Source organism: Panthera uncia, chromosome B1, assembly GCF_023721935.1.
Source record: "Panthera uncia isolate 11264 chromosome B1, Puncia_PCG_1.0, whole genome shotgun sequence".
NCBI classification, from domain to species: domain Eukaryota; kingdom Metazoa; phylum Chordata; class Mammalia; order Carnivora; family Felidae; genus Panthera; species Panthera uncia.
In genome coordinates, this window is record NC_064811.1 from 11,240,761 (window position 1) to 11,267,696 (window position 26,936).

The following is a 26,936-nucleotide window of genomic DNA, read 5'->3' on the forward strand; positions in this document are numbered from 1 at the left end:
ATAGAGTAGTAATCCACTGCAAAAGAAGGCATTTATGTTAACATCAACATAAGAAAAAGACTACTTGCATCTAAACACACAAAACACTTATTTCCCAGAATTTAACTTTTCCTTGTAGTCCCAAAATGGCATACACAAAATACCAAGGGCACACTTCTTTCGATATACAAACAATGAAGTATAATGTTTATGGATTTCAATATGGAAATAACGCATCTTTAAGAAAAGAAACTAATGAACTTTACCAGCATATGTGGGACTGCAATGGGTTAGGACTTCATTTATTTTCAAATACTTATGTTTAATTTTAAAACAGAGGTGATGCCTGCAATGTGGGGCACAGGTACGGGAGCGGGCAATGCTAATACGGCAGAAGATCGGTCACACGTTTATAACTGCCAAAGTCAGTAACACATGAGGCTTCATTGTATTATTCCATGTTTATATGTTTAAAATTTTTCCTAACAAAGTTTAAAATTATTTCAAATATAAAATTGAATTACAAGCCCATTTTTTATTTAATCAAAATTAAAATCTGTTCTATTTTAAAAAATTAAAAGTTCAGTGTGTCAAATATTTAAAATTCACAAAGCAGCATTTTGTTATTATTTTCCCTGAAAACAAGACTCCAGGTTAGCCATCTTAACCAAAACCAAAACGTCCTAGAACATATTATCAGATATGTATTAGAAACTCTTCTCCCACAACCTTTGACCAAGTTTTCCTTCTGAACAGATTTGCAGCTTTTCCCCGTGCCACCTTTTCCTAGCTCGTCTTTCCTCACCCCGTAAAACACTCGTTCCTGCTCTGCTTGCCAATCACCTACTCCCGATCATCAAGAGCCAATCTCCCGCCTCACTACCATGGCCCTGCCTGACATGCAGTCCTAGGATGAAATGCTTAAACTGGTGGATTCTGCAAAAATGTATTTCTCAGTATGTAATTCTACTCTAGAGTCTTTAAAAGGGAGAAATAAGAGGAAAGAGACTTGGAGATTTTAAAACAACTTTCCAACTAAAACTCCCTAAAATACTTTAAAATTTCCATATTCCTATTTTTTAAAAGGACAGAAAGGTAAGGAAGAAACTTTATGCTGATTTCAACAATGGCCTGGGGAAAATCGGAAGTGTTGGATGAAAGCAAGTGAAGCACAGTTCTAAGGCAGGGAATAATAAAAGGGAGCTAGCTGCCAAGGGGCCAATAGGATCAAGGAAGCTCTTCTAGAGATTCCTATCTTTCCAAATACTAAACAGCTGGTCACCATCCTCTCCAAAAAAACAGGCTCAGCAGCTTCAGGTCTACCTGGGTCACTCTCTGCTCTCAAAAGTCTAAAGGATGGTACTAGAGATAACAGGGGAAGAAAAATGTGTGTCCCATATTAGGTTGAAAGTAACCCAACCCTGCTTATCTGTCAGCATCTCCGTATTAACATCACAAAACAAATTCCCCACTCCTTCAAATATGCACTAGAATATCTGAGTTTCAATGGGATTCTAAGTATACAGAGTGAAGAGACAGAATTAATATGTAAGTGTTTTCAAATCAAAAAGTAGAATCTGCAGCTTGTGGGTGCCTCAATCAGTGGGGCATCTGACTCCTGGGTTTCAGCACAGGTCATGATCTGATGGTTTGTACCAGCAGCTCAGAGCCTGCTTGGGCTGTCCCTCTCCCTGTGTCCCTCCCAAACTCATGTCTGCTTGAAGAAAGAAAGAGAGAAAGAGAGAAAGAGAGAAAGAGAGAAAGAGAGGAAGGGAGGGAGGAATAAAGAAAGGAGGGAGGGAGGAAGAAAAGAAAGAAAGAAAGAAAGAAAGAAAGAAAGAAAGAAAGAAGAAAGGAAGGAAGGAAAGGAGAAAGAAAGAAAGAAAGAAGAAAAAGAAAGAAGAAAGAGAAAGAAAGGAAGAAAGAAAGAAAGAAAGAAAGAAAGGAAGAAAGGAAGAAAGAAAGAGAGAAAGCAAGCAAAGCAAAGCAAAGCATTGATCGATCTAGAGAAGGTGGTGGGTACTTAAACAATAATTGCAATACTATCTCAAAACTACAATCCCGTCTTAAGGTTACAGACCAGGTGTCTAATCCTAATAATCATGAAAGTGATGTCAACCATGAGGAGATTTTATTCTATTTAAAGGCCTAGGGCAAAGCAAAAGTAAAGATAACCACTGTTTTTAACTTTGGTTAGTCTCATATTGTAGTAAACAGAAAAGAAGAGCAGTTTCCAAAGCATGAAAACCATAACCAAAGTTAACAGTGAGACTCTTAAGCATCACAGGACTGTTTGAAAAGGGAATAAATGGACAGCAGAAAAAGTGAGGCAGCATTAGAAAGAAATATAACTAAGATACCTCCTACATTATTTTGCCAAGTACCTCAAGCAGCCAGCTGCACTTCCATAAACACTGACAACTCAAAGGCAGTTTCCCTTTAAATATTTGACTCATCACCAGCAAATGTCTATGTTGATATAGAACAGAAAACTCAAATGGTTATAATATACAAAGGCTAAATTACATAAAGGAATAATAAAGAAACAAGGAAAATAAAATTGGCATTATTAAATTTTTAAATGCATGGTAAAAAATAAATTTTACAAGAAAGCATTTTTAAAATATTAGATAAAAAGAGCTAGAATGTTAACTATAGTTATTTCCCCAAATTTTTATTACTAATTTGTTTTTCCTGGATTTTAAGTATATCATTTATGCTGTATATCTGCACTTACCTTCACTTACCTTTAATTCCTCTTTAACTTAAATTAGAAACATAAGAAAGCAAATCATCTGAGACTGTGTCACCTCCAGAACTATGAGCTAATCTACCTTAATTCATAAATTATACAGACATGGAAATGCAGATAAGTACAAAAAGTTTATTTGCTATCATTGTCCAAGTGTTCTTTAGAGCTCCAAAACTATGCGATTCCATTTAATACTTGTTAAATGACAGAGAATTTCTTAAACGTTATGGTGAAGAAGCCTTCTTTTATATTTAAATCTTAACGTTATCAAATAACAAATGTAAATGTCATGAGGAATCATTCAGAAGAATAAAAATGGCATTTTTTAACCAGTGCTTAGTACAGTGTCTTGCTCGCAGTAGGTATTATTTGGATATCTGGTACTAACTTATCTTCTCCAAAATTTCTGCCAGTGCTTAGGTCATCTGCTTTACTTATCACTCATTATTTAGTTAATGAGTATCGTTTATCAGTATTTACTTCTTTTAGTTAGTGAGCTGGTAGCTAACTATGTACGCTTTCTTTTGACAAATACGTTTTTAAATGTTACTCAAATACTTAAAATAGTCTGTTACCTAAACATGCCCCCTATTATTCTAAGACCATATATAAAACATATTAACTACTTTCTGAAATAATTAAAAATAATAATAAAAAGGGGACCCCATAAGTGGTCAGTACATATTTACTTTGCAAACTGAGTCGTAGCAAAAGAGGCTGGATCAATGGTGTCATCTTGCAAAACTGGATACAATGCAACTTTTATTCTAACACTTTCTAGGTTGTCCGTAAGTCCTTTTAAGGAAAAAATTCTATCAGAAGATTACTTTAGGAGCAACTGGCTAGAACTCCGGAACACAAGTTAATATGATAAGTCATCCTATAAATTTTAAAGGATCTCCATTTCCCTCGAATTATGTTTTAAGAAGCTGTAAAGGGAGACTTAATATTGGATAATACAAACACTATCAGTTTCCTTTCAAATCTTTCAAAGTCAGATATCTTCATTAAAATTCACTTATTGAAAATTACCACTCATTTATCCAAAAAAAAAAAAATCATATTCAACAAGAGGAATGTAGCAGCTCCTTTGGAACACTTTAATATTTATATATTCAAAACCAGTTAAGATGAAATAAATTCTAACATCCTAACAAAATGCAAAAGACTTTAAGTATTTAACTTTACCCCATCACCTAAATTATTTCAAGAAGTTTTAAAAATTTTACATGCAAAACAAGCAGGCAGATCATAAAAATGAACTGAAATCCAATCTCCCCCACCCTGTAACATCTATATACCCCAAAACAAATCTAGCAAATTCAATTGTGACATTTATTCCCACAAACATAACCTATGCTAAAATCAATTGTGGACAATTCAAGTGCAAGACAAAGATGAGAATGTTTTCTTATAAAAATAACTGCTTACTGGTTACTTTTCATAATATGTCCTATAAACCTTGGGAAGTACAACACTGCATGTACAATGACAGCCGTGCATTAAAAAAAAAAATCTCCCATCTCAAATTCACTGCCATCTACATAAGCAGCAAATTGTTCATGGAAGCAATCAAACTTACTTGTTGTACACTTAGAGGCTGCAACTAAACGACATTCATTCTCACCATTCCTGGATTATACACTGAAGGCAAAGAAATGCTCCTATTTAGTGTTGCTACTTCAAGAACAAGGGAAGTCATCTCTTGCGTGACCAATGTGATTCCACAAATAAAAGAGCTTCAGTCTCCTGTCTCTTTATATGTATTTAAGGAAAATCTAATCTCCCAGAAATAGCAATTTGCTAACTTCTCTGCCTACAAGTATGTCATTAAAGAGACCCTTCCTCCAGTCTTCCTGGCTCCTGTCAATTGTTCTCCCTGAGAGAAACTCAGCTGATATTCCTGTCATCTTAAGATGACACAGGCTTTCAAGGAACAGTTTATGGTGTAAAAAGGTTCACAGCAGAATCTGAACTATACAAATATTTTTCCAGTTATAAATACAGGGGGTGATTTGCTTACTAATAACTGAGGAGAAGCTTTTTATATGTTTCTAGAAACTTCAGTCTCTCCTAGTGACTATCAAAAGCCCAAAAGGGCATCGAATCCCTTGAAAAAACATACTCAACAAGCTCACAGGGTAGGGATAGGTTTAAGAAAAAAAACAAAACAATCAAAATAGGTATTTATCTAATGACTGTTAAAAGTAGGTTCGGGAATCAATCTCCATAACACTATAGGAATTTTAGTCATGTCTAAAGCAACTCAGCCTCTTCGATATCACATGGCAACCCCACCTCAAACTTCCGTGAGATTGATTTGGAACCAGAGCCAGGATCCCCAAGAGGTTCCCATTACCAAAGTCCTCCTTTTCCAACTGCATTTTTTAAAGTTGTCCCACAAGAAAACTGAGTGATCATCCCTAAGAAACAGTGTATCTAGAACATCAATACATCTAAATTGTTAATGAGTGCTACATCACTAGAAGAGTTTCCCAAAATTTTATAAGAATTTTAGTATTTCTACAACTTACCATTTAAGAATGTATTAAACTGCTACATATTCCAAAAATCTGGCATGACAGATATTTGAAATACCCATCTGCAAGAAAAACTTACCTTTATAGGAGCTAAGTAATGAAAACATGTGATTTTTTAATTTTATCAAATGTAAAGGACTACCACTGAAAGTAAAACAGTTTGGTAATTACAAATCTAGAAAATTAAATACAAACCCTAAGAATTACCAGAACTGCTAAAGTTTTTTAAATCTATTCCTTCAAAATTATCTCATTATTAAAAGGCATTACCGTTAATGTTGTCACAGTAGTAAAAGTATTCATCGTTTAGAGAAGGACATGCTGAGACCAAATCCTGCAAGCCTGCACCAGTTACAGTAAGACAACCAGAGAGATTAAGGTGCTCCAAATAAGGCAGCCCTCCTCCCAGAGTCAAAACCCTGTAAGAGAAACAATCCAACAATTAGAATATATTAATCTATGAAAATTATATATTCCTATGGCCTACTGGACCACTATTAACAGATCTTCCAATTTGATAAGGACAAAATTCAAGAATTTCTATAAAACACGATAACTAACCTCCTACTTAGGCAGCAGTAATTTACCTGAGAAAAACTTCTTACATTTTTCCTCAAGACATTCAATAAACAAGTCTATGAAATTTTTCTTTAGAAGAACTTAACAGTAACTCAATTCTTAGAAAGAAGTACTAAATCTTGGAACTATAATCTTCATTCTCCTACAGACTAAGTGAAAATTATCAAGAAAATTACGGACTAGTTTTGGCAGTTCCTCAGAGTTAGAGAGCATACGACCCAACACTTCTCCTAGGCATATGCCCAAGACAACTGAAAACATATGTTCACACGGTAACTTGCAAAGAAATGTTCGCAGCAGCATCATTCATAATAGCCAATAAGTGGAAGCAACCCAAATTTTAATTAATTAAAATGAATGGATAAACAGACATTATATAGCCATAAACTACTGACACATGCTACCAAATGGATGAACCCGGAAAACATCATGCTAAGTGAAAAAGGCCAGACACAAAAGGCCACATAGCATATGAATCTATTTTTTTATTACTTAAAAACATTTTTTTTCATGTTTATTTATTTTTGAGAGACGGAGACACAGCACGGTCAGGGGAGGGACAGAGAGATAGAGACACAGAATCCGAAGCATGCTCCAGGCTCTGAGCTGTCAGCACAGAGCCTGATGTGGTTGCTTGAACCCACGAACTGTGAGAGCATGACCTGAGCCAAAGTCAGACGCCCAACTGACTGAGACACCCAGGCACCCCGAATCGATTTTTTTAATGTTTATATCTTTTGAGAGAGAGAGAGACAGAGAGCATGAGCCAGGGAGGAGCAGAGAGTGAAGGTGAGAAAGAACTGCAAGCAGGCTCAGCGCTGTCAGTGCAGAGCCCTACATGGGGCTCTAACCCACAAACCATGAGATCATGACCTGAGCAGAAATCAAGAGTCAGATGCTCAACTGAGCCACCCAGGTGCCCTTGTATGCATCTATTTACATGAAATATCCAAAACAGGCAGAATAGGCATAGAGACAAAGTAGATCGGAGGTTGCTAGGGGCTGGGGGCAAAGGGGAATAACTGTTAAACAGTATATAATTTCCCTATGGTATGAAGAAAATGTTTCTGAATTAGTGCTGATGCTTGCCAACCTTGTAAATCTACTAAAACCACTGATTTGTACACTTCAAAAGAATGAATTTAATGGTAAGTGAATTACATGTCAGTAAAAATGAAATCCTAATGGCATATCCTAGAATAAAAACATTAATATAAATAGGATAAAATGAGAAGTGAGCTCAAATGACAATGGCAGAGCTAAAAAAATATCAGGAACAAAACTGAGAACATTAATTTTCTGTACAATATAAAGTTCTGAAAACTGAAACAGTCTATCTTAAAAGAGATGTCAAGGGGCGCCTGGCTGGCTCAGTCGGTTGAGCGTCCGACTTCGGCTCAGGTCATGATCTCGCGGTTTGTGAGTTCGAGCCCCACTCTGAGAGTCTGGCTCTGTTCTGACAGCTTGGAGCTCGGAGCCTGGAGCCTGCTTCGGATTCTTTGTCTCCCTCTCTCTCTGTCCCTCCCCCACTTGTGCTCTGTCTCTATCAAAAATAAATAAAATGTAATTTAAAAAATTATTTTAAAAAAAAGATGTCAAGAGAGGCTCTCATTGAGCTTAATGGGAAATCAAACAAGTCAAAAATAAATATGCAATTATAATACCATATGATGTACGGTCTCCCAGGAACACACAGAAGGGCACTGATGGGGGAAGGAGAGGGACCCAAAAAGGTTTCCTTTAAGAAGGGACATTTAAACTGTGATAGAAAAAAACAGAAATTGGCCAATAAATGTATGTTACAGACAGAGAAAGCAAATACAAATATCTAAATGTAAGAAATATGGTGCCTTGGAGGAAAAGAAAATAGATGCATATGGCTAAAGATAGGATGGCTCTGTGTGTGTGTGTGTGTGAGAGAGAGAGAGAGAGAGAGAGAGAGAGATGTCTGTTTCTTGTCTTTTTTTTTTTTTTTTTTTTTTTTTTTGGCAGGGGTGAGGATGTGACCAAATCAAAATTTAGAGATTTAAGAAATAAGATATAAACTACAGAGGTAAGCAAAGGCCAAGAATTTAGACTTAACCAAAGTGCAACTGAACTCACTGAAAGGTTTAGATAGAAGAGTAATAACAAGTAATAAGAAATGCATTCTAGGGAGATCACTCTAGTCTGCTTTTTACCACCAACGTCCAAGTATGTCAGGCACAAGCCTAACCCATAAAAAATGCAGGATGAATGAAACACAGGTTCTGCCCTCAACTGGGGAAAGAAATATTTAAACAAAGTATTGACAATATATGCAATAAGAAAACAAAAAGTTACAGAAATATACACAAGTTATAGAAACAATACAGACCAGGGAATGATTCCAAAATAGTAATCTTTAGAGGAATACAACAAAATCCAGAATTCAACAATGTATAATTCACATTATCTGGTATCCAATCCAAAAACTACTAGACATTCAAAGATCAGGAAGGAAATCAATCAATAGAAACAGACCAATAAATGATAATGATGGGATTAATAGACAATGACTTTAAAACAGTTTTATATTTTAAATATGCTCAAGGATTTAAAAACCATACAAACATAAAAGAACCAAAAAAACACATATATTAATGTCTTTGTATGCTTTTGTATATTTACATATATTATTATATGTTTATGTGTGTGTATATACATATATATATGGAGGGGAACATACCAAATGAAACTTCTGTACTACAGATGAAAAATACAATTTCTGAAATAAAAATACACTGAGATTAGCAGTAATTAGACACTGTAGAAATGATTAGTGGACTTGAAGACACAACTAGATTAGCCTAAATAAAGCAGTATTACCACTACCACCACCACCAAAAAAAAAAAAAATAAAAAAAAAAAAAAAAACCCTTGGTATTATGGATTAAATTGTTATCACCTCTCTCCCCCTAAAAATATGCTGAAGTCCTAACACCTGGCATCTATAAGTGTGACTTTGGTTGGAAATAAGGGCTTTGCAAATTTAATCAAGTTAAGATCAGGTCACTGGGGTGGACCTTAATCCAATATGACTGGTGTCCTTGTAAGAAGAGGAAAATTTGGACATAACAGAAAACGCCATGTGAAGACATAGACAGAGACTGGAGTTATGATGCCACTAGCCAATCAAAACACAGGTCTACCAGAAGCTGAAAGAGTTAAGGAAGGATCCTCCCTTAGACATTTTAGAGGGAGTATAGTTTGGCCAACACCTTGATTTGGAAAGCTAGCCTCTAGAAGTGTAAGAAAATAAAGTCTATCATTTTAATTACCAAAGACACTGCCATTTAACATAGCACTTTATGTTCTAGCCAGAGCAATAAGAAAAAAAATAAAGAAAAGACACCCAGATTGGAAGGGGAGTAGTGAGATTATCTTTGTAGAAAGATCTTATATGTAGAAAACTCTAAAAAATTCATACAAAAAATTGTTAGAGCTAATAAATTCAGCAAAGTAGGATACAAAATCAACATGCAAAAATCAATTATATTTTTATATACTAGCAATGAGCAATCAGAAAAGGAAACTAAGAAAACAATTCTATCTACAATACCATCAAAAAATTTAAATACTTATGATTTTAATTGAAAAGGCAAAAGACTTAAACACTGAAAACTTAAACTACTGAAAGAAATTAAAGAAATGAAAACAGGGACTCAAACACCTGTATGCCAATTTTCACAACAGCATTATTCACAACAGCTAAAAGGTATAAAGGATCCAAGTGTCTAATGATGACATCAATTGATAAATAAAATGATGCATAAATACACTGGAGTATTATTCAGCTATAAAAAGGATGAAGCAAGGAAAAAAAAAAAAAGAGGTTAGAGTAGGAGAGAGCCAAAGCATAAGAGACTCTTAAAAACTGAGAACTGAGGGTTGATGGGGGGTGGGAGGGAGGGGAGGGTGGGTGATGGGTATTGAGGAGGGCATCTTTTGGGATGAGCACTGGGTGTTGTATGGAAACCAATTTGACAATAAATTTCATATATTGAAAAAATAAATAAATAAATAAATAAAAAGGATGAAGTTCTGATACATGCTACCACATGGATGAACCTTGAAAACACTATGCGAAGTGAAACAGGCAGACACAAAAGGACAAGTGTTAGGACTCCATTTAGATGATGTATCTAGGATATAGAAATGATGCAAATACACAGAGACAGAAAGTAAAATAGAAGTTACCAGAGGCTGCGAAGGAAGAACAAGGAGTTACTGCTTGATAGTTATAGAGTTTCTGTTTTGAGTCTTGAAAAAGTTTTAGAACTGTATAGTGGTGAAGGCTACACAACCTGCAAATGTACTTAATGCCACTGAAATGTACACTTAAGAATGGCTAAAATGGTGGAACACCTGGGTGGCTCAGTCGGTTAAGCATCCAACTCTTGATTTCAGCTCAGGTCATGATCTCATGGTTCACAAGACTGAGCTCTGCATAGGGCTTCGCACTGACAGCATGGAGTCTGCTTGGGATTCTCTCCCTCTCTCTCTCTGCCCCTCCCCTGTGCGTGCTCTTTCTCTCTTGCTCTCTCTCAAAATAAATAAACATTAAAAAAAAAAAAAAAAAAGAATAGCTAAAATGGTAACCTCTATAGAACATATACTTTGCCATAATTTTTTTCTTAAAATGCATACAAACCCTGGAGCAAATATTAAGTAAATGAGGTACTAGCCAATAGGAGAAATAAAACAAGATGCTAAAAAGTACTTAATAAATCCAAAAGAAGTCAGGATAAGACAGAACAAGAAGAAAAGATGAAACAAGAGGAAAACAAAGAGCAAGATGGTAGGCATAAGTTTAACAATATCAATAATTATATTAAATGTAAATGGTCTAAATACATCAATTAAATGACAGAGAATATCTGACTGAACAAAAAAAGTAAGACCAGGAGCATCTGAGTAGTTCAGTTGGTTAAGTGTCTAATTCCTGATTTCAGCTCAGGTCAGGATCTCACGGTTCATGAGATCAACCTGCATTGAGCTTCAGGCTAACAGCATGGAACATGCTTGGGATTCTCTCTCTCCCTCCCTCTGCCCCTCTCCTGTACACACATGCACTCTCTCTCTCAAAATAAAATAATTTTTTTTAATCTTGATTTTTCAATGTGCATTTTTATAGTCAATGCTCTTGTCACAAACCCTATATAACCAATTTGCCAGAACTAATTGCTATCCCATCCCTGAACAGAACATAATGACTAACGCAGGATATCCTGACAGCTCCCAATTAGCACCTCTGTTCCCATACATTAAGTTGTATGAGTGCATGAGTTATATCTGTTCTCAAACCTACTGACATCAGTTGTACTTATTAACGTAATTGAAATAATTTTTAAACCAACATAACGAATACAAAAATTGTTTTTAAAAATTAAATTTGCATTTGTTTCCTTAGCCTTTTTCCCAAGAAATGCACATAAAATGCACTAACTTTATTCCAATCTCTACTCAAAAAATGATCTCTTCAAAGCCTTTCCTGTCTATCAAATATGAAGGAGCATTCTCTGTATTCTCTACTCTATACACTAACTTTACTTTTCTTCAGAACATTCAGTCTGATATTACATGTTTACTGACTATTTCTACCACTAAATTATACACTCTATGAAAGCTGGGAATGTATCTTATTTACTCTGGATCCATAGCAATTACTCTGGATCCGTAACAGTGCAAGTTATCTAGTAGGTGCTCAATAAATACCTAAATGATTTAGAAAGATTCCTTCAGGAAACTAAAGAAGTCATCTGCACTCAGATTGCAGACTTTTTTAGTTAGCTACCAGTCTAAATGATATTAGATGAGATATTCCTATGTGGTTCCCCGTTATCAAAATTAATTCTTCCTTAAATTCAAACTCAAAGTGTTTATTTCAAGGATATCTCATATGTAAACTCCTCACCACTACCTGTAAAACCATAAGGCAGAAATGCAATTTATTTCCATTCCCAATAGCAGTAAAGTTTTTATTTGTTATTTCTAAGGTTAATAGTATCAAAATTTAATAATAAGTGCCAAACTCACACTATGAAGTAACAACTAAAAATCACTTTCATGCTTTTCTTCAAATTTCACTTAGGAATTCACTTCCTGCCTTGGAGGGAAGTAGGGGTGGAAACTCTTTAGTATTCAAACAAAGCCCTATAATTCTTCTGTTATATGAAATATGCCCTTTTCTAGCATTTTCTAAACCTTACCAGAAAGTTTCTAAACCCTTTTTCACTGAAAGCAAATAGAAGAAACATCTTACTTAGATTCATCAAAAATTTTGACTCCCTTTGAAATTGATTTTTAACTATGCGGAATTTTTAATAAATTCTGGCTTATTTAAAAATATACCAACAAAACTAAAGAAACACAGGAAAACTGCCATTTCCTCAGACATCACCGCAGTTCTGAAATATTACAAATGGTCATATGTCTTATTTCATTCTTTGGACAATAAAACTGGTCACGTTGAAAACTCAACTGAGGGGCACCAGGCTTGTTCTCAGGGTTGTGAATTTGAACCTCATGTTGGATGTAAACATTACTTAAATAAAAATTAGAAAGAAAGAAAGAAAGAAAGAAAGAAAGAAAGAGAGAAAAAGAAAGAAAAAGGAAGGAAGGAAGGAAGAGGGAGGGAAGGGAGGAAGGGAGGAAGGAAGGAAGAGAAAAAGTAACTAAACAGAGCCACAAATAAGTTTAAAAAAAAAATTTTTTTAACGTTTATTTATTTTTGGGACAGAGAGAGAGCATGAACGGGGGAGGGGCAGAGAGAGAGGGAGACACAGAATCAGAAGCAGGCTCCAGGCTCTGAGCCATCAGCCCAGAGCCCTACGCGGAGCTCGAACTCACAGGCCATGAGATCGTGACCTGAGCTGAAGTCGGACGCTCAACCGACTGAGCCACCCAGGCGCCCCCCACAAATAAGTTTTAATACGGCATAGTAGTAATGAAAAAGATAATGGTATTGGAAATGAATTTTAGGTTTTAAATTGAATCAAAAATTCCTTTTACTTTAAAACCAAGTTACATTCAAACACAACTAAAGCCACATCAGGAATACATATATAAAAAACACAATAAAGAAGCCTGGATGACTCAATCGGTTAAGTGCCTGACTCTTGATTTTGGCTCAGGTCATGCTCTCACAGTACACAGGTTCAAGCCCCGGGCTTGGGCAACAAGCCCTGGGCTGGGCTGACAAAGTCAGAACCTGTCTGGGATTCTCCCTCTTGCGCGCACTCTCTCTCTCTGCTCTTCCTCTGCTCGTGCTCTCTCTCAAAATAAATAAGTAAACATTTTAAATATATATATACAATATGGGCACCTGGGTGGCTCAGTTGGTTAAGCGTCCAACTTTGGCTCAGGTCACGATCTCACAATTTGTGAGTTCAAGACCCACGTCAGGCTCTATGCTGACAGCTGGGAGCCTGGAGCTTGCTTAGATTCTGTGTCTCTGTGTCTCCCTCTCTCTCTGCCCCTCCCCTGCTCATGCTGTCTCTCTCTCAAAAATAAATAAATGGTAAAAAAAAAAAAAAAAAAAAATTAAAAAAAAAATATATATAGTAAAAAGTTTAAAAAGGAACAAAATGAGAATATGGTTGTCTTTTGCTTTTTATTGCTTTAACTACAGTCTATGCATTTGGGTTTGAATACACAGAAAATTAATGGAATGATGCACAGCAGCCCAACCATAATGGCAGGAGTTACCTCAGGGGGAAACACTCTTGGTACAGGACTTCTGAAAGATTTTTGTAATAACCTCATATTAAGTATCTTTTATAATGGTAGGGAAGTATTAGGTTTTGTGCTTGGTAAATTCTTCATCATAAAATATCTGACCATCTGATTATTAAAGAGATCTGGTAAGGGGCCCCTGGGTGGCTCAGTTGGTTAAGTGTCCAACTCGTGATTTCGGCTCAGGTCATGATCTCAGTTTGTGAGACTGAGTCCCACGTAGGGCTCTGTGCTGACAGCGTGCTTGGGATTCTCTCTCCCTCTCTTTCTGCCCCTCCCCCACTGGTGCACACATGCTCTCTAAATAAATCAATAAATAAGTAAGTCTGGTAACATTCAAATCTACACTGACCCTTAAAGAACATGGAGGTCAGGCATGCCAACAATCCCCACCTCACACAGTAGAAAATCTGAGTGCAACTTTTGACTCCCAAACACTTAACTACTAATAGCTCACTTTTGACTAGAAGCCTTACCCATAACATAAACAATTAACACATATTTTATATGTTATATATGTATTATATACTGCATCCCTACAATAAAGGAAGCTAGAAAAAATAAAATGTTATAAAGAAAATCATAAGGAAGGGAAAATATATTTACAGCACTGTACTATATTTATAAAACAAAACAAAACCTTGTGTCTAAGTGGACCCACACAGTTCAAATCCATGCTGTTCAAGGCTCTACTGTATCACAGGGCAAAAGGGAAAACACGTAATCAGTTTCCAAAGGCTCATATCAAAACTAATCAGGGGTGCCTTGATGGCTCAGTTGGTTGAGCTTCTGACTTTGGCTCAAGTCATGATCTCATGGGTTCGTGAGTTTGAGCCCCTGCATTGGGCTCTCTGCTGTCAGCAAGGAGCCACTTCCAATCCTCTGTCTCCCTCTCTCTGCACCTCCCCTGCTCATACCCTCTCTCAAAAATTAAAAAAAAAAATTAAAAATAAAACATTAAAAAAAAGTAACAATTACTGCAGAACTGCTACTACTTAGTGAAAACCTACCATGCGTCACCTATTCATCTTATATAAGCCTCAGTTTAAGTGTTTTAGACAAAGCCAGTTATACAAGGGAAAAACAGTATCAAAAACAAACAAAAATCAAAAAACCAGTATCAACCTACACCAAGTCTGTCTGTCCCAAAAGTCAGTGAACCATGGTTCACTGGCATTTTCTCCAACACTTTGTGTAAGAACATTTTTCACATGGCATTTTCTCCAACACTTTGTGTAAGAACACTTAATAACCTAACAGAGCTCCAAGTGGGTCCTATAAAACATGTAATAGAACCTAAGTGCTGAGAAGAGCTACCTCTCTGAGCTAACGAATGTCTCCCCTCCACCCTTCTTTGCTCTAAGAAGAAAGAGATCAATTTAATCTGCTAAAGATTTTATTGACAAAAAAAGAGAAAGTAAAATATGGAACTTCTCACACATGGTCTATCTAGAACTTAAGAAGGCAGTACAAGTAGATCATGCTCAAAGATCAAAACCTCTAAACTCTGGCTACTCGATTCCAATACTACTCAACAGTGTTTTGCTTTTTGTAAAACTTAAAGGGTATATAATGGCATTAAATTACTTCTACAGACATTCCACATTTTTCAAAATCCCCAATACAATACCATGACTCATTTTAAGTTAAAAAGAGAAAAGAAAATCCCAAATAATGAAAGAATAAGTGTAATGCTGCACCCCTTAAAGATTTTTAGCAGGCCAAATTCTAGTATCAATGCCAATAAATTAGCAGAGCATTATTTTCTTTCCAAAAACCTTTACGAAGATCCCTTTCAGCTAACTTTCCTGTAGATTTAAAATAGGATTTTATTTATAAAAGTTTTAACTACAAACGTTTTTATAAGTTATTAAACCATGTGGGGTATATCTGAAATAAATATACCTTTTTGAGAGTGCCTGGGTGGTTCAGTTGGTTAAGTGTCCAACTTTGGCTCAGCTCATGACCTCGCAGTTCATGAGTTCAAGCCCCACATCGGGCTCTCTGCTGTCAGCATGGAGCCTGCTTCAGATGCTCTGTCCCCGGCTTTCTCTGCCTCTCCCCCACTCAATCTCTCTCAAAATAAACAAATAAACTTTAAATATATATATTATATATATGTATAATATATATAATATATATATACACACTGTATATACCTTTTTATAATGACCTAACTGCTTAAAGAACAAAGAGAGAATATAGAAGGCAACTCAAAAAATACTATTTTTCTGCTTTTCTACCTTCCATTTATATACCCTCAACCTACTTCTATAGACTTATATTCTACTATTGCCCAATACATATCCTTCACTACAACCAAACTGGATACAAGTCTCCTGTAAACATTCCCTATTGAGTCCAACTTAATCTGCTAAAGATCATACTTAGGAGAAAAGAGGGAGTATTAGGCTTTACGTTAGATGAACTCATTGTTTAGTTTGTCTAGCACCCCATTATTAAAGAGCCCTAGGGGCGCCTGGGTGGCTCAGTCGGTTCAGCACCCGACTTCAGCTCAGGTCATGATCTCGCGGTCTGTGACTTCGAGCCCCGCATTGCGCTCTGTGCTGACAGCTCAGAGCCTGGAGCCTGCTTTCAGATTCTGTGCCTCCCTCTCTCTCTGCCCCTCCCCTGCTCATGCTCTGTCTCTCTCTGTCAAAAATAAACAAACATCAAAAAAAATTTTTTTTGAAGAGCCCAAGTAAAATTCAAGTCTATTATAGAGTAAAAGAGAAACACATAATCAATTTCTAAAAGTTCGTATCAAAGACAAAATAATTATTGCATATTATTAAGGCTGAGAAGAGCCATAACAGCAAAAGAACCTAACAGCAGCTCCAACAGTGTTCTACTACCGTGTGCTCAAGTCCTCCCGACTGTTTGCAATGGTACCTTTTCCCACTGCCACCTACCAAAATCCTTCATTTTTATTCAAGATTCAACTCAATGTCATCTCTTCATTTAAAAAACATTTTTTTTTTAAGTAGGCTCCATACCCAACATGGGGCTTGAACTCACAACACTGCAATCAAGAGTCAGATGCTCTACTGGGCCATCCAGGTGACCCTCTTCATTAAATCCTGTGATCATTTACTACAATTGAATGAGAGGTCTCTCTCTCTGTCTCTACTTTGATCCCCACAGAATCTTCGTTTGAAATGCCTTAAACAGTGGACACAAATAGGGGTGCCTGGGTGGCTCAGTCAATTAAGCATCTGACTCTTGATTTCAGCTCAGGTCTTTATCTCATGGTTTTGTGAGTTCAACCCCACACTGGGTTCTGTGCTGGCAGTGCGGAGGCCACCTGGGTTTCTCTCTCTCTCTCTCTCTCTCTCCTCTCTCTCTGCCCCTCCCCTAGTCACTCTGTCTCTCTCTCAAAATAAATAAATAAACATAAAAAAAACTTTTTTTAAAGAGTAGACACAAGTAACACACAGCAACAGAATATGGTATACATTATCTTCTTCTTTGCCACAAGTCCTTGAGGGAAAACTATCTTATTCACCTTTACATCCACTAAGGCACCTTAGAAAATGTGTAGGCGTTTGCTAAGCACTGATTAAACTCTCAGTGGTCTTCCACAGGTCACAAAGAATTTAAATTGACTGAAATGAAACTTCGAGCTCAGGTTATATTGCTTCAATGCTCTGAAGTAGGACAGACTCCGGTGAACTCTTTTGCTTAAGTAAATCAGCTGAAAGTAATGACTTAGATTCCAATTTTTTTTAATGATTATTTATTTTTGAGAGAGAGAGACGGAACCAGCAGGGCAGGGGCAGAGTGAGAGGGAGACGCAGAAATCCTTAGCAGGCTCCAGACTCCGAGCTGCCAGCCGAGCCTGACACGGGGCTCGAACTCCCAAGCAGTGAGTTCTTGATCTGAGCGGCAGTCAGACTCTTAACCAACTGAGCCCCTAGATTCCAACCCAGGAGCCCCTAGATTCCAACTTTTATCTCATATTTGAGAATGTGAACATGTCCACTTCCTAATATTCTGCAACAGGTCACTTACCTGAGACCATGATCTGTGATCTGATAACATCCGGACAGACTGAGAAACAGAAGTACACGTCCAGTCTCTTGGTCAGATTTTTCACTCCCAGAGTAAATTAAGTCTTTTCCTCTGAGCAGTCTAGTCCTTGATGCTTTTTTACACGATGCAGAAGACTCTGGGAGCGCTGACATAGTTCTCAGAGCTGTCCCTGTACAACAAAACGAATGACCGCAATATGCAAAGGCCGGGGAAGCGCCATGCTGCTGCCAACAGACACTAGTCCTTAGTCCCACAATATCGTGACTGTAACAGGCAGAGGAGGAACAACTAAAGTTGGATGCTGTTTCCATTACACAAAGACTTTCAACATTTCTGTGTCTCCATTCTACAGCATCTTCAATATCAGCCAAATCTTCAGCATCTAACATCCACACATACGGAGAAGGGAAATTTTCAGAAGAAACGGGCTTAGTCCAGGGGTGTTCGTTATCCATGTCTTCTCCGATGCCTTTGTTAGTTAAATCGTGCAAACGAGCATACTGCTTGGTGGACTGCATGGTAATGTCTTTATTCTTCCATGGAGTCGAAGTAATTTTGCTCGTAGAAGTTTTCAAAAGGCCACTCTGATGAGATGTCAGAATTCCAAGGGCTCTAGAAATCTTCTCTAGAGCCACATCTGTGATTTTTTCACATCCAGACAGGTCAAGATGCCGAAGACTTTGGCAGCAACCAAGCCAAGACCAACTATAATTAAGAAGTAACAAGACTATTAGTGGATATTGTTAAAATCTTCAAAAGTAGATGAAAACTAGAAGATTTAAAATCTAATATAATCAATCACATATTTACTGAACATCTGTCAGGCACCATTTTACATGGTAGGATAGGAAAAGACAGGAAGAGTAATTAGGGACTAAGAGTACAGCTAACATAATAGAAGGGTAAGGGAAGGGTAGAAAGGTATGGAAGGGAGAGACTTCACTTATTTTTCTGAAAAGTAACCAGTGGAGGCAAGGCGGTACACACATCAAAGAAAGAGAATAACTAGTAATTACAGGAGGAAGATCCAGACGAAACAAGCTCTAGCATCTGAGAGAGAATTAGCCATAGCCAGAGAAGGGTACACCTCTCCCTCTGAAACAGGCAGAGAGGTGCTGATACAAATGCTACAGTGGGAAAGAGAAGGGTGAGGCAGAATCAGAACGAAAGTGATAGCACCTAAGGAAATGAAACCTGTGAAGACTATGGCTTGACCAAAGTGTTATAGTTTCAGAGTATGAAGAATGTAAGCGGGAGCTTTGCCAAATGGCACTGGGAGCCCAAATGAAACTAGAAACTTCTTAAAAACGTATAGTGCCAATCTACATGACTGTACAGCAAGGCTCAAAGGTCTAGACACAGTACAGGATTATAAAGACAAAAGGATGATGCAGATTCAAGTTTTGGATCAGCAGGAACCCATGGACAAAAGCAAAGAACTGGAAGGTGCTATCAAGTTGTAACCATACATGACTGAGATCTATCTGGATAGTAACAAATAATAGCACAATTAAACTGCAATTATAAAAATAAGAAACTACAGAACAATTCTACTAATTCATAAGTAGAAATCCTTATACTGAAATACTTAAAAATAACTCACCTGTCAAATGCAGAATCTGAAATGTCAGTCTGGGTAAGATCCAGATGCTCCAAGTTAGGACAAAGTTCTAAAATTTGCCTAACCTAATGGGGGGGGGGGGGGGGGGGGGAGAGGGGAAATCACTGTGAAAATCTGCAGACTTTTAGTTAGATTGAAAAAGACGTAACTTTTAATAAATAATATAAGCCAGTAGTTCCCAAGCTTTTGTGCATGTAAAAATTATTTGGATACTGCACTACAAATATATATTCTGGGCTCAAACTCTCAACAATCTGTGTTAGTAACCATAATACTAGACCCAGGAAATTTATATTTTTAAGGAATACCCAAGGACATTCTGATGCAGACTTTTAAAACAGTGATTTAATCTCACTTGCCCATTTTACCATGCCTTACATATAAAGAATCGTATAAAACTGGGCTTTCTCACTTAGTATCTGTGAAACTGAATAAATTATTTAACCTCTCCTAGTCTTGGTTTCCTTCCTATAATGTGCACAGTTATCTACATATAAAGATACTATGAAAACTGACACGAAATAACATGGAAGTCAGCAGTGTATGCCTACCCATGGGAGAGCACTCTCCTGGGTAAAAGGGTGGGTTTTTTTTTTCTTTTTCTCCCCTTAATTAAATTCAGAAATAAGTAAACCAAATGTAGATCACTGCTACTTTTTCTTAATACCCAAACTAGTGCCAATTTATACATACCATCTTGCTGGAAACTGCAGAGCTGTATGCTAATACTATAGTTTTTACTGAAGTACCAACATATGGTAGAACATCGTGAATTAAGCCATGAAGTAAACGTTTTTCCATTTGTGCAATGCTGATAGCAATCGATTCTTCGGCAGACTCCTCTGTAAAATGAATTTAAAAATCTAAGAATTTGATACACTAGTGATAATTAGGCTGCTCAAGGAATTACCAACTTATTACATATGAAATTCTTTTTGCCATTCTTAAACTCCCTTATGTATGCAAAGCAAATTAAATGGACAAGGTCTCACTCGCCAGAACTTAACATTTAACAAGTCTGACATTAAAAAGAGACAAAAGGAAAAAAAAAAGGTTTACAATGAGAATGAAAGGAAGACTTTTTCTCATTTGCTTCAAAGTTGAAAGCGATTTCCATATCAAAGTTGGTACAGCAGAGAGAAAGAAAAAAATAACTCCAGTTTCAGACACTTTAAAAAGTTTTGGGGGAAAAAAAACTGAATATTTAAAAGAATAGAAACTCCTCAAGAAACTATAGGATATCAAAAGAAAAATGATCCATAATAAAAAGTATCATTTGTTCTTTTAGTAAAATAGAAGGGACAAAGAGAAGAAACTTAAAATAATCAAGTGAGCATGGGACGCCTGGGTGGCTCAGTCGGTTAAGTGTCCGACTCTTAATTTTGGCTCAGATCATGATCTCACCGTCGTGAGATCCAGCCCTATCTCTGGCTCCCACACTAGGCAATGAGCCTGCTTGGGATTCTCTTTCTCCCTCTCTCTCTGCTCCTCCCCTGCTTGCTTGCTTGCTCTCTCTCTCTCTCTCTCCCCCCGCCTCTCAAAAACAAATTTAAAACCACAAAAATTAAGTGAGGCTGGTCATAATGAATCAAGCAAAAGTAAAGTGCCTTAGAATTTTTTAAGAAGTTAAAATTAAGCACAGCATTTGGTTTTTGCTTAATAACTTTTTTTTTCAGTTTATTTATTTATTTTGACAGAAAGGAGGAGAAGGAATGAGAGGAGGCGCTGACAGCTCAGAGCCAAACGCAGGGTTCAATCCCACAACCCTGGGATCACAACCTGAGCCAAAATGAAGAGTTCGGTGCTCAACTGACTGAGCCATCCAGGCACACTCCGATGTTTGCTTAATCACTTCTGTAGAGCTTGGATACTTACAATGAAATGCAGTTCTGTAACAACCAGCACAACAAAAACACTACAAATTCCAATTTAATGTAAGGGGAAAAACACACACTAACTACACTAAAAAGAATGAATACCTGTATCACCTTTCTCAGGATCCTATTATTCTGTTTACCAAAGACCTAGCCTGAATGTCTCGAAACATAAAACAGTTTAACAGAGTAAGTTAAAGTCTCATTTCTTTTTTGAGAGAGAGAGAAACTGCGAGCACACAAACAGGGGAGAGGGAGACAGAAAATCTTAAGCAGGCTCCTTGCCCAGTGAGCAAGGAGTCCCACTCGAGGCTCAATCCCATGACCCTGGGATCATGACCTGAGCCAAAATTAAGAGTCAGACGTTCAACTGAGCACCCCCCCCCCCCCGGTGCTCCCAAATCTCATATTTTTAAGTTTTTTTTTAACATTTATTTATTTTTGGGAGACAGAGCATAATAATTCTCAATTTGTGACTAATGTTTGCACATTTACCCTAAATTCCTTGTTTAGCCAGACATATATGTAAAGTACAGAGATAAGAATTACTTTTAGCAGGGTGCCTGGGTGGCTCAGTCAGTTAAGTGTCCAACTCTAGATTTCAGCTTGGGTCATGATCTCACGGTTCGTGAGTTCAAGCCCCGCAACTGGCTCCAAACTGGCGGTGTGAAGCCTGCTTGGGATTCGCTCCCTCCCTCTCTCTGCCCCTCCCCAGCTCTCAGAATAAATAAATGAAAAGTTAAAAAAAAAAAAAAAATGACTTTCAGCACACTCTATTTATTCTGGTATAATTTTATTCCCAAGTCAGTCTTTTGATTCTATAATCCTATCTAAATCTGTATTATTTACTGTGAAATCAAAAAAATATATTAATTAATTAAACATCCTATGAAGAACAGTATCTTTCTGCAAGACTAGTAAAGACAACTAAACTTAAAAAGCACGAACATAAAGCACAGTGGGTAGTTTAATATGAGATACACCAAACAGCTGAACAAATATATTACCTTAAGGCTCAATCATTACAGCCTTAACCTTTCCCTTTCAGTATGAATGCTTATGGATAAGCATGGTCTTTGGCTACAAGTGTGGACACAAATAGACTAAATTTGGTAAAGACTTTTAAAACTCAAATTTTTCAGAGGACCTTAACTAATCACCCTATTTAAAATTGTAACTTCTTTCCTCTCTTTCTGGCACCCTTTCCTTTTTTTTTTCTCCACAGCACTAGATGCTATCCAATATGGCATATATATTTTGCCTGCATTTACTGTTTATCTCTCCTCTTCAAATTTTAAGCCCAAGGATTTTTTTTTTGCTATTTTATTCACTATTAACCTCATGCTCAAGAGGGTTCTCTTGTCACAAGGTAAGCACATCACCAAATCTAACTGGCAAATATCTCTTCCTTACGTAGCACCCTCTAAATGTTCAAAACTGTAACACATAAACATTCAAAACTATGTAAAATGTGGCGACTTCACTTCAGACAAGTAAACTTGCTACTGAAATAATCTTTATATGCTTATAGTCCTTTCTATATGTTTAGTTTTTTTGCCAGACCAGCTTACTATTTTTTAAGTGAGCAATTTAGAATAAAAATTCCCTAGGGGCGCCTGGGTGGCGCAGTCGGTTAAGCGTCCGACTTCAGCCAGGTCACGATCTCTCGGTCCGTGAGTTCGAGCCCCGAGTCAGGCTCTGGGCTGATGGCTCGGGGCCTGGAGCCTGTTTCCGATTCTGTGTCTCCCTCTCTCTCTGCCCCTCCCCCGTTCATGCTCTGTCTCTCTCTGTCCCAAAAATAAATTAAAAACGTTGAAAAAAAAAAATTAAAAAAAAAAAAATTAAAAAAAAATAAAAAAATAAATTCCCTAAAGTTTCAGTTTTACAAAGTATTAGTGTCTTGTCCCTTTTTTTTTTTTTTTTACTATTTCATCAAGTTTTAGCAATTATTTCCTAGAACAGTACCTAAGACAGTATTTATTATCTTCCTCCCCCATACTCCCAAATAGCATCTTTCTGCACCTCTATTATGGCATTTTTTACTAAATACCTTGAATTAAGGATTACGTATTCCAAATTCTCTCCCATATGAATTCTTTAACAGCAGGGATAACCTTAGTCACGCTTGAGTTCTCCCACAGTGCTTAAAGAATGGCTACCCTAGTTTTTACAGTCCTTCGCCATTTACAGAGGATTTTCGTATATATATTACTTCCTAATTCCACAACAACCTTGTGAGGCAAGTGGTAGGACTATTTACAAATGAAGAAACAGGTTCAACAGCTTCACACTCCTTCCTCTAGGCCACAGAGGACTCAATAAACACTGCTGAACTGGTCAAATGAAATGGTCCTAAAAATCACATCGTAAACTGCAAAGTGCAATAATGGATGTACGTTACTTCAAAAAGGAGAACAGTCTTTAATTTTTTTAAGTATTTAAATATAAAAAAACCTCTGCACACACTCAACAATTACTTCAAACAGAATAAACTTTAAATCTGCTTATTATTCTTTCAAATCTTACAAAGTAGTAGACTTAAAAACACGAGTTTCTTTAGAAAACAGGTAAATGTTTCTTTAGAAAATGTGTAACCCTTAACAACACCTAGTAATCTGTAAACTCATAACTGCTGGACAGAGTACGAATCACCAGAGTCGCATGGACTAACGTGAACTCCCAACGTGGCTTACCAGACTCATCTACATCAGCGTCCTCATCCCACTCCTGAAAAGCACGACTTTCGTCTTTTCTGTTTTTCACCCATTCCTCGTCAGGTTCAGTATCAAGTTCAGCTGCTGGACCACTATACCAGTCACCTACTCCACAAATAAGTAAGAAAACAAAGTAAGATCACACTGGCTACCGCTGCCCAAAAAATCATCTATTTCCAATAAAAATCTCTGCACACAGAAAATGACTGAGTTCTAGGCAATGGGCCAGCTATTGTTAGAAATATTCAATCATGGTTAAAATATTACACGTAAATAGTACACAAAGGATCCATTTCAGACATACTAAAAAGAATTATGAAAAATAACCATCAATAATCTTACATGCAATTTTAGAAATCATCGAAGAGAACTTAACCTTTCTCCCCTACTGTGACTTCACACTGGCACCAGTGCCCTCCAAATGATGACAGCTAATAAAAGCAAGCACAGACTTTCTGCTCAGTAGTGAATAGTCAGCAGTTCAGCAACAGGTAGGAACGTAAAATCGAAGGGGAAAGATTTAGGGAAAGCTAAACCATAAATTGTCTAAAGACCCCGGAGAATACACTGCGATTAAATTATATGATTGTGAAGTGAGAGACAATGCAGAATTAACTTACTGAACTTTTAACATTATATCTAAAGTATGGTTTCTCAATCTCAACACTGTTGACATTCTGCGCTTGGGTAATCTTTGTTGTGCACTGGAGGGAATTTAGCAGAAACCCTGGCCTCTACTCACTGGAGGCCAGTATAATCTCCCAAAATAGAACAAACAAAAATGTTGCCATAGACATTTCAAAATGTCCCCTGGAAGGTGGTAAAATAAATTGTGATTGAGAACCATTGGAAACAAACACCATAAATAAATAAACAAACATTTTTATTGAAACTTTTTGTTTAAACATATTAAAAAAAAAAAGCAGCATATTTAAGATCTGATGAACTCCATAGAAGTCTTGCACAGCATTTTCACCTTTGATCTTTATATCAAATAGTACCTAATTATCTTTTAATTCAAATGAGTTAACAGTTAAAAATATAACTAAACAAAAAGCATTAAATATATCCATATTTGCCTTGACTTTTCACTTAATATTTCATTTTCCTACAACTAATAGAAAAAATTATTCCACATCAAAATATTAATTCTAATCATTTGTCTACACAATACTTCAAATAGCTTTGCTCAAAAATATCTAACAACAGCTATTTTAAACATGCTATATATTAATAAAAAAATAAAACTTTTTAAATTCAATTTGTAACTTAATTATAAGAGAAACACATATTTCCACGTCCAAGTCATAAATTATAGAAAACAAAAAACTTTTACATAAATTTGAGGTTAAAAGAGTCACTTAGATGAAACTGTTTTAATTCAATGACAGAAAAATGTATAACATATTACTTGCATTTACTCCACGACTGCATTAAATGCTCATGAAAAGGAAATTTTCTTTAATTGTTCACACGTCAAAGTAACTTACCGCAGTGAATTAAATATGAAATTGTGATTTGTAGAATGAGGCATTACCAATCACAACAAAAACATGCTAAAGACAAAAACAGATTCAGTTACTTTGAGCCACTGCCAAGGCAGCCATAATGGTGCCTCATCTTTAAATTTTATGGAATTTATTCTATTATTTTTAAAATACTGAATCTATTTAAAGCTGTTCTGACAATGCATTAATTTCATTTTTAACTCTGAACACACTCAAAAGTAGGAGGAAGCAGCATTTAAAAAGTAGCATAACGAATATTCATGAACTCATCACCTATCTTCAACAATTATCAACATTTTACCAATTATTTAGCAACCTCTCCCTTGTTTTTTCCTAATTATTTTAAAAGAAATTGCACGCATCACATAAATCACTCACGGATACTTCAGCACTGCTAGTTTTTCAAAAGTAGTATACAAAGAACACGTGATCTAACTACGAAATCTACTTTTTGGTCAACCTCTCAGAATTTCCCTTCCTGACCTTGCTTATTAACATCTATGAATAATCATTTGAAAAAATGGATAGAAATTATTTTTTAAACAAGCTAAAAGTCACATTTACCTACCTCTAGCCCAATGAACAGGGTAAAGATGTTTCCAAAGCGATCCAGTTTTTGCGAGCTGAGACCATTTAGTGCTTACTTGACTGCATCGACATAATTCTTGAGGATTAAGATAACTGAAAATTGACAGCATTACCTCAGGAGGAAGATGGGTTATACCTGTGGATTGCTCTGACACTTCTGCTTCTGAAATAAAAAAGAAAAACTTGAACATTAAAGGCTGTAAGGGCAAATGCAGTAAGAAATTACAATCACATTTCTATAAATAAAGTTCAGTGCCTAAAGTCCACTCCTTCCTGCTTGCAAGATGTGAAAAGGAAATAACATGGATTAGTGGTAACATGGGGATGTTCAACTTGTTAAGAACCTGTAGGGTTAAACTATCATGGCCCAAATCATACTTCATCAGTGGGAGCTACAATCATGAACACAGAATTGACTTCCTCCTACAAAGGCATCACAGAAAAAACAATACTCACTTTGTAGCATAAGAAGCATCATTTGAAAAAGGAACCCAGCAGGTTTTACAGCTTCCAGTGTAGAGTCAGCCAGATGATGAGATCTCCAAGGCATTTTTAATGACACACACAAATCTCACAACACGTTCCACTCATCTATTAGGATTATGTCAGTATTTTCCTCGTGTTCCCTCTCTGATTTTCACATTTGATACAAGATGCCTGTGAAATCTAACTTCTATAACCATGGCTAACCTACTGTTTGTGAGCCAGTTGAGAAAATGTAAACATTTCTAATGCTGGTATACATTTATCAGGAATCTTTTGTCAGCAACTATTATAAAAAATAGTCACTGAATGTCCAATTTCCCATAAAGAATTACTTTAGTAATTTTTTAAAAAATGCAAATGAGGCGCTACAATAAAGAATACAGAATACAAAAGATTCATCATTAAAGGATTACAAAGAATTTGAGGTACTTTGTACATCTGATTTGCCCTCAAAAAGCAACTTAAATACAGAAATGCTATGATCAAATTATTTTAAACTAACCCTTTT

At 36.5% G+C, this 26,936-nt stretch overlaps 1 protein-coding gene and 1 long non-coding RNA gene across 3 annotated transcripts in view; both read right to left on the reverse strand.

The window, feature by feature from the left end:
• Positions 1-26,936, reverse strand: part of FBXL5 (F-box and leucine rich repeat protein 5) — a 65,347-nt gene that overhangs the window by 19,467 nt on the left and 18,944 nt on the right. For both annotated transcript variants that reach the window (XM_049630330.1, XM_049630331.1), the window contains exons 5-10: positions 25,923-26,105; positions 23,826-23,951; positions 19,952-20,100; positions 19,241-19,323; positions 17,617-18,342; positions 5,542-5,690 (exon numbers count right to left, since the gene is read on the reverse strand). In XM_049630330.1, coding sequence (XP_049486287.1) covers positions 5,542-5,690; positions 17,617-18,342; positions 19,241-19,323; positions 19,952-20,100; positions 23,826-23,951; positions 25,923-26,105 — 1,416 coding nt within the window. The remainder of the gene's footprint in view (positions 1-5,541; positions 5,691-17,616; positions 18,343-19,240; positions 19,324-19,951; positions 20,101-23,825; positions 23,952-25,922; positions 26,106-26,936) is intronic.
• On the reverse strand, positions 11,448-17,610 carry LOC125922647 (uncharacterized). Its single transcript, XR_007457723.1, has 2 exons — positions 14,817-17,610; positions 11,448-14,775 (listed from the first exon to the last, which is right to left on the reverse strand). It is a non-coding gene; the product is annotated as an uncharacterized LOC125922647 (long non-coding RNA).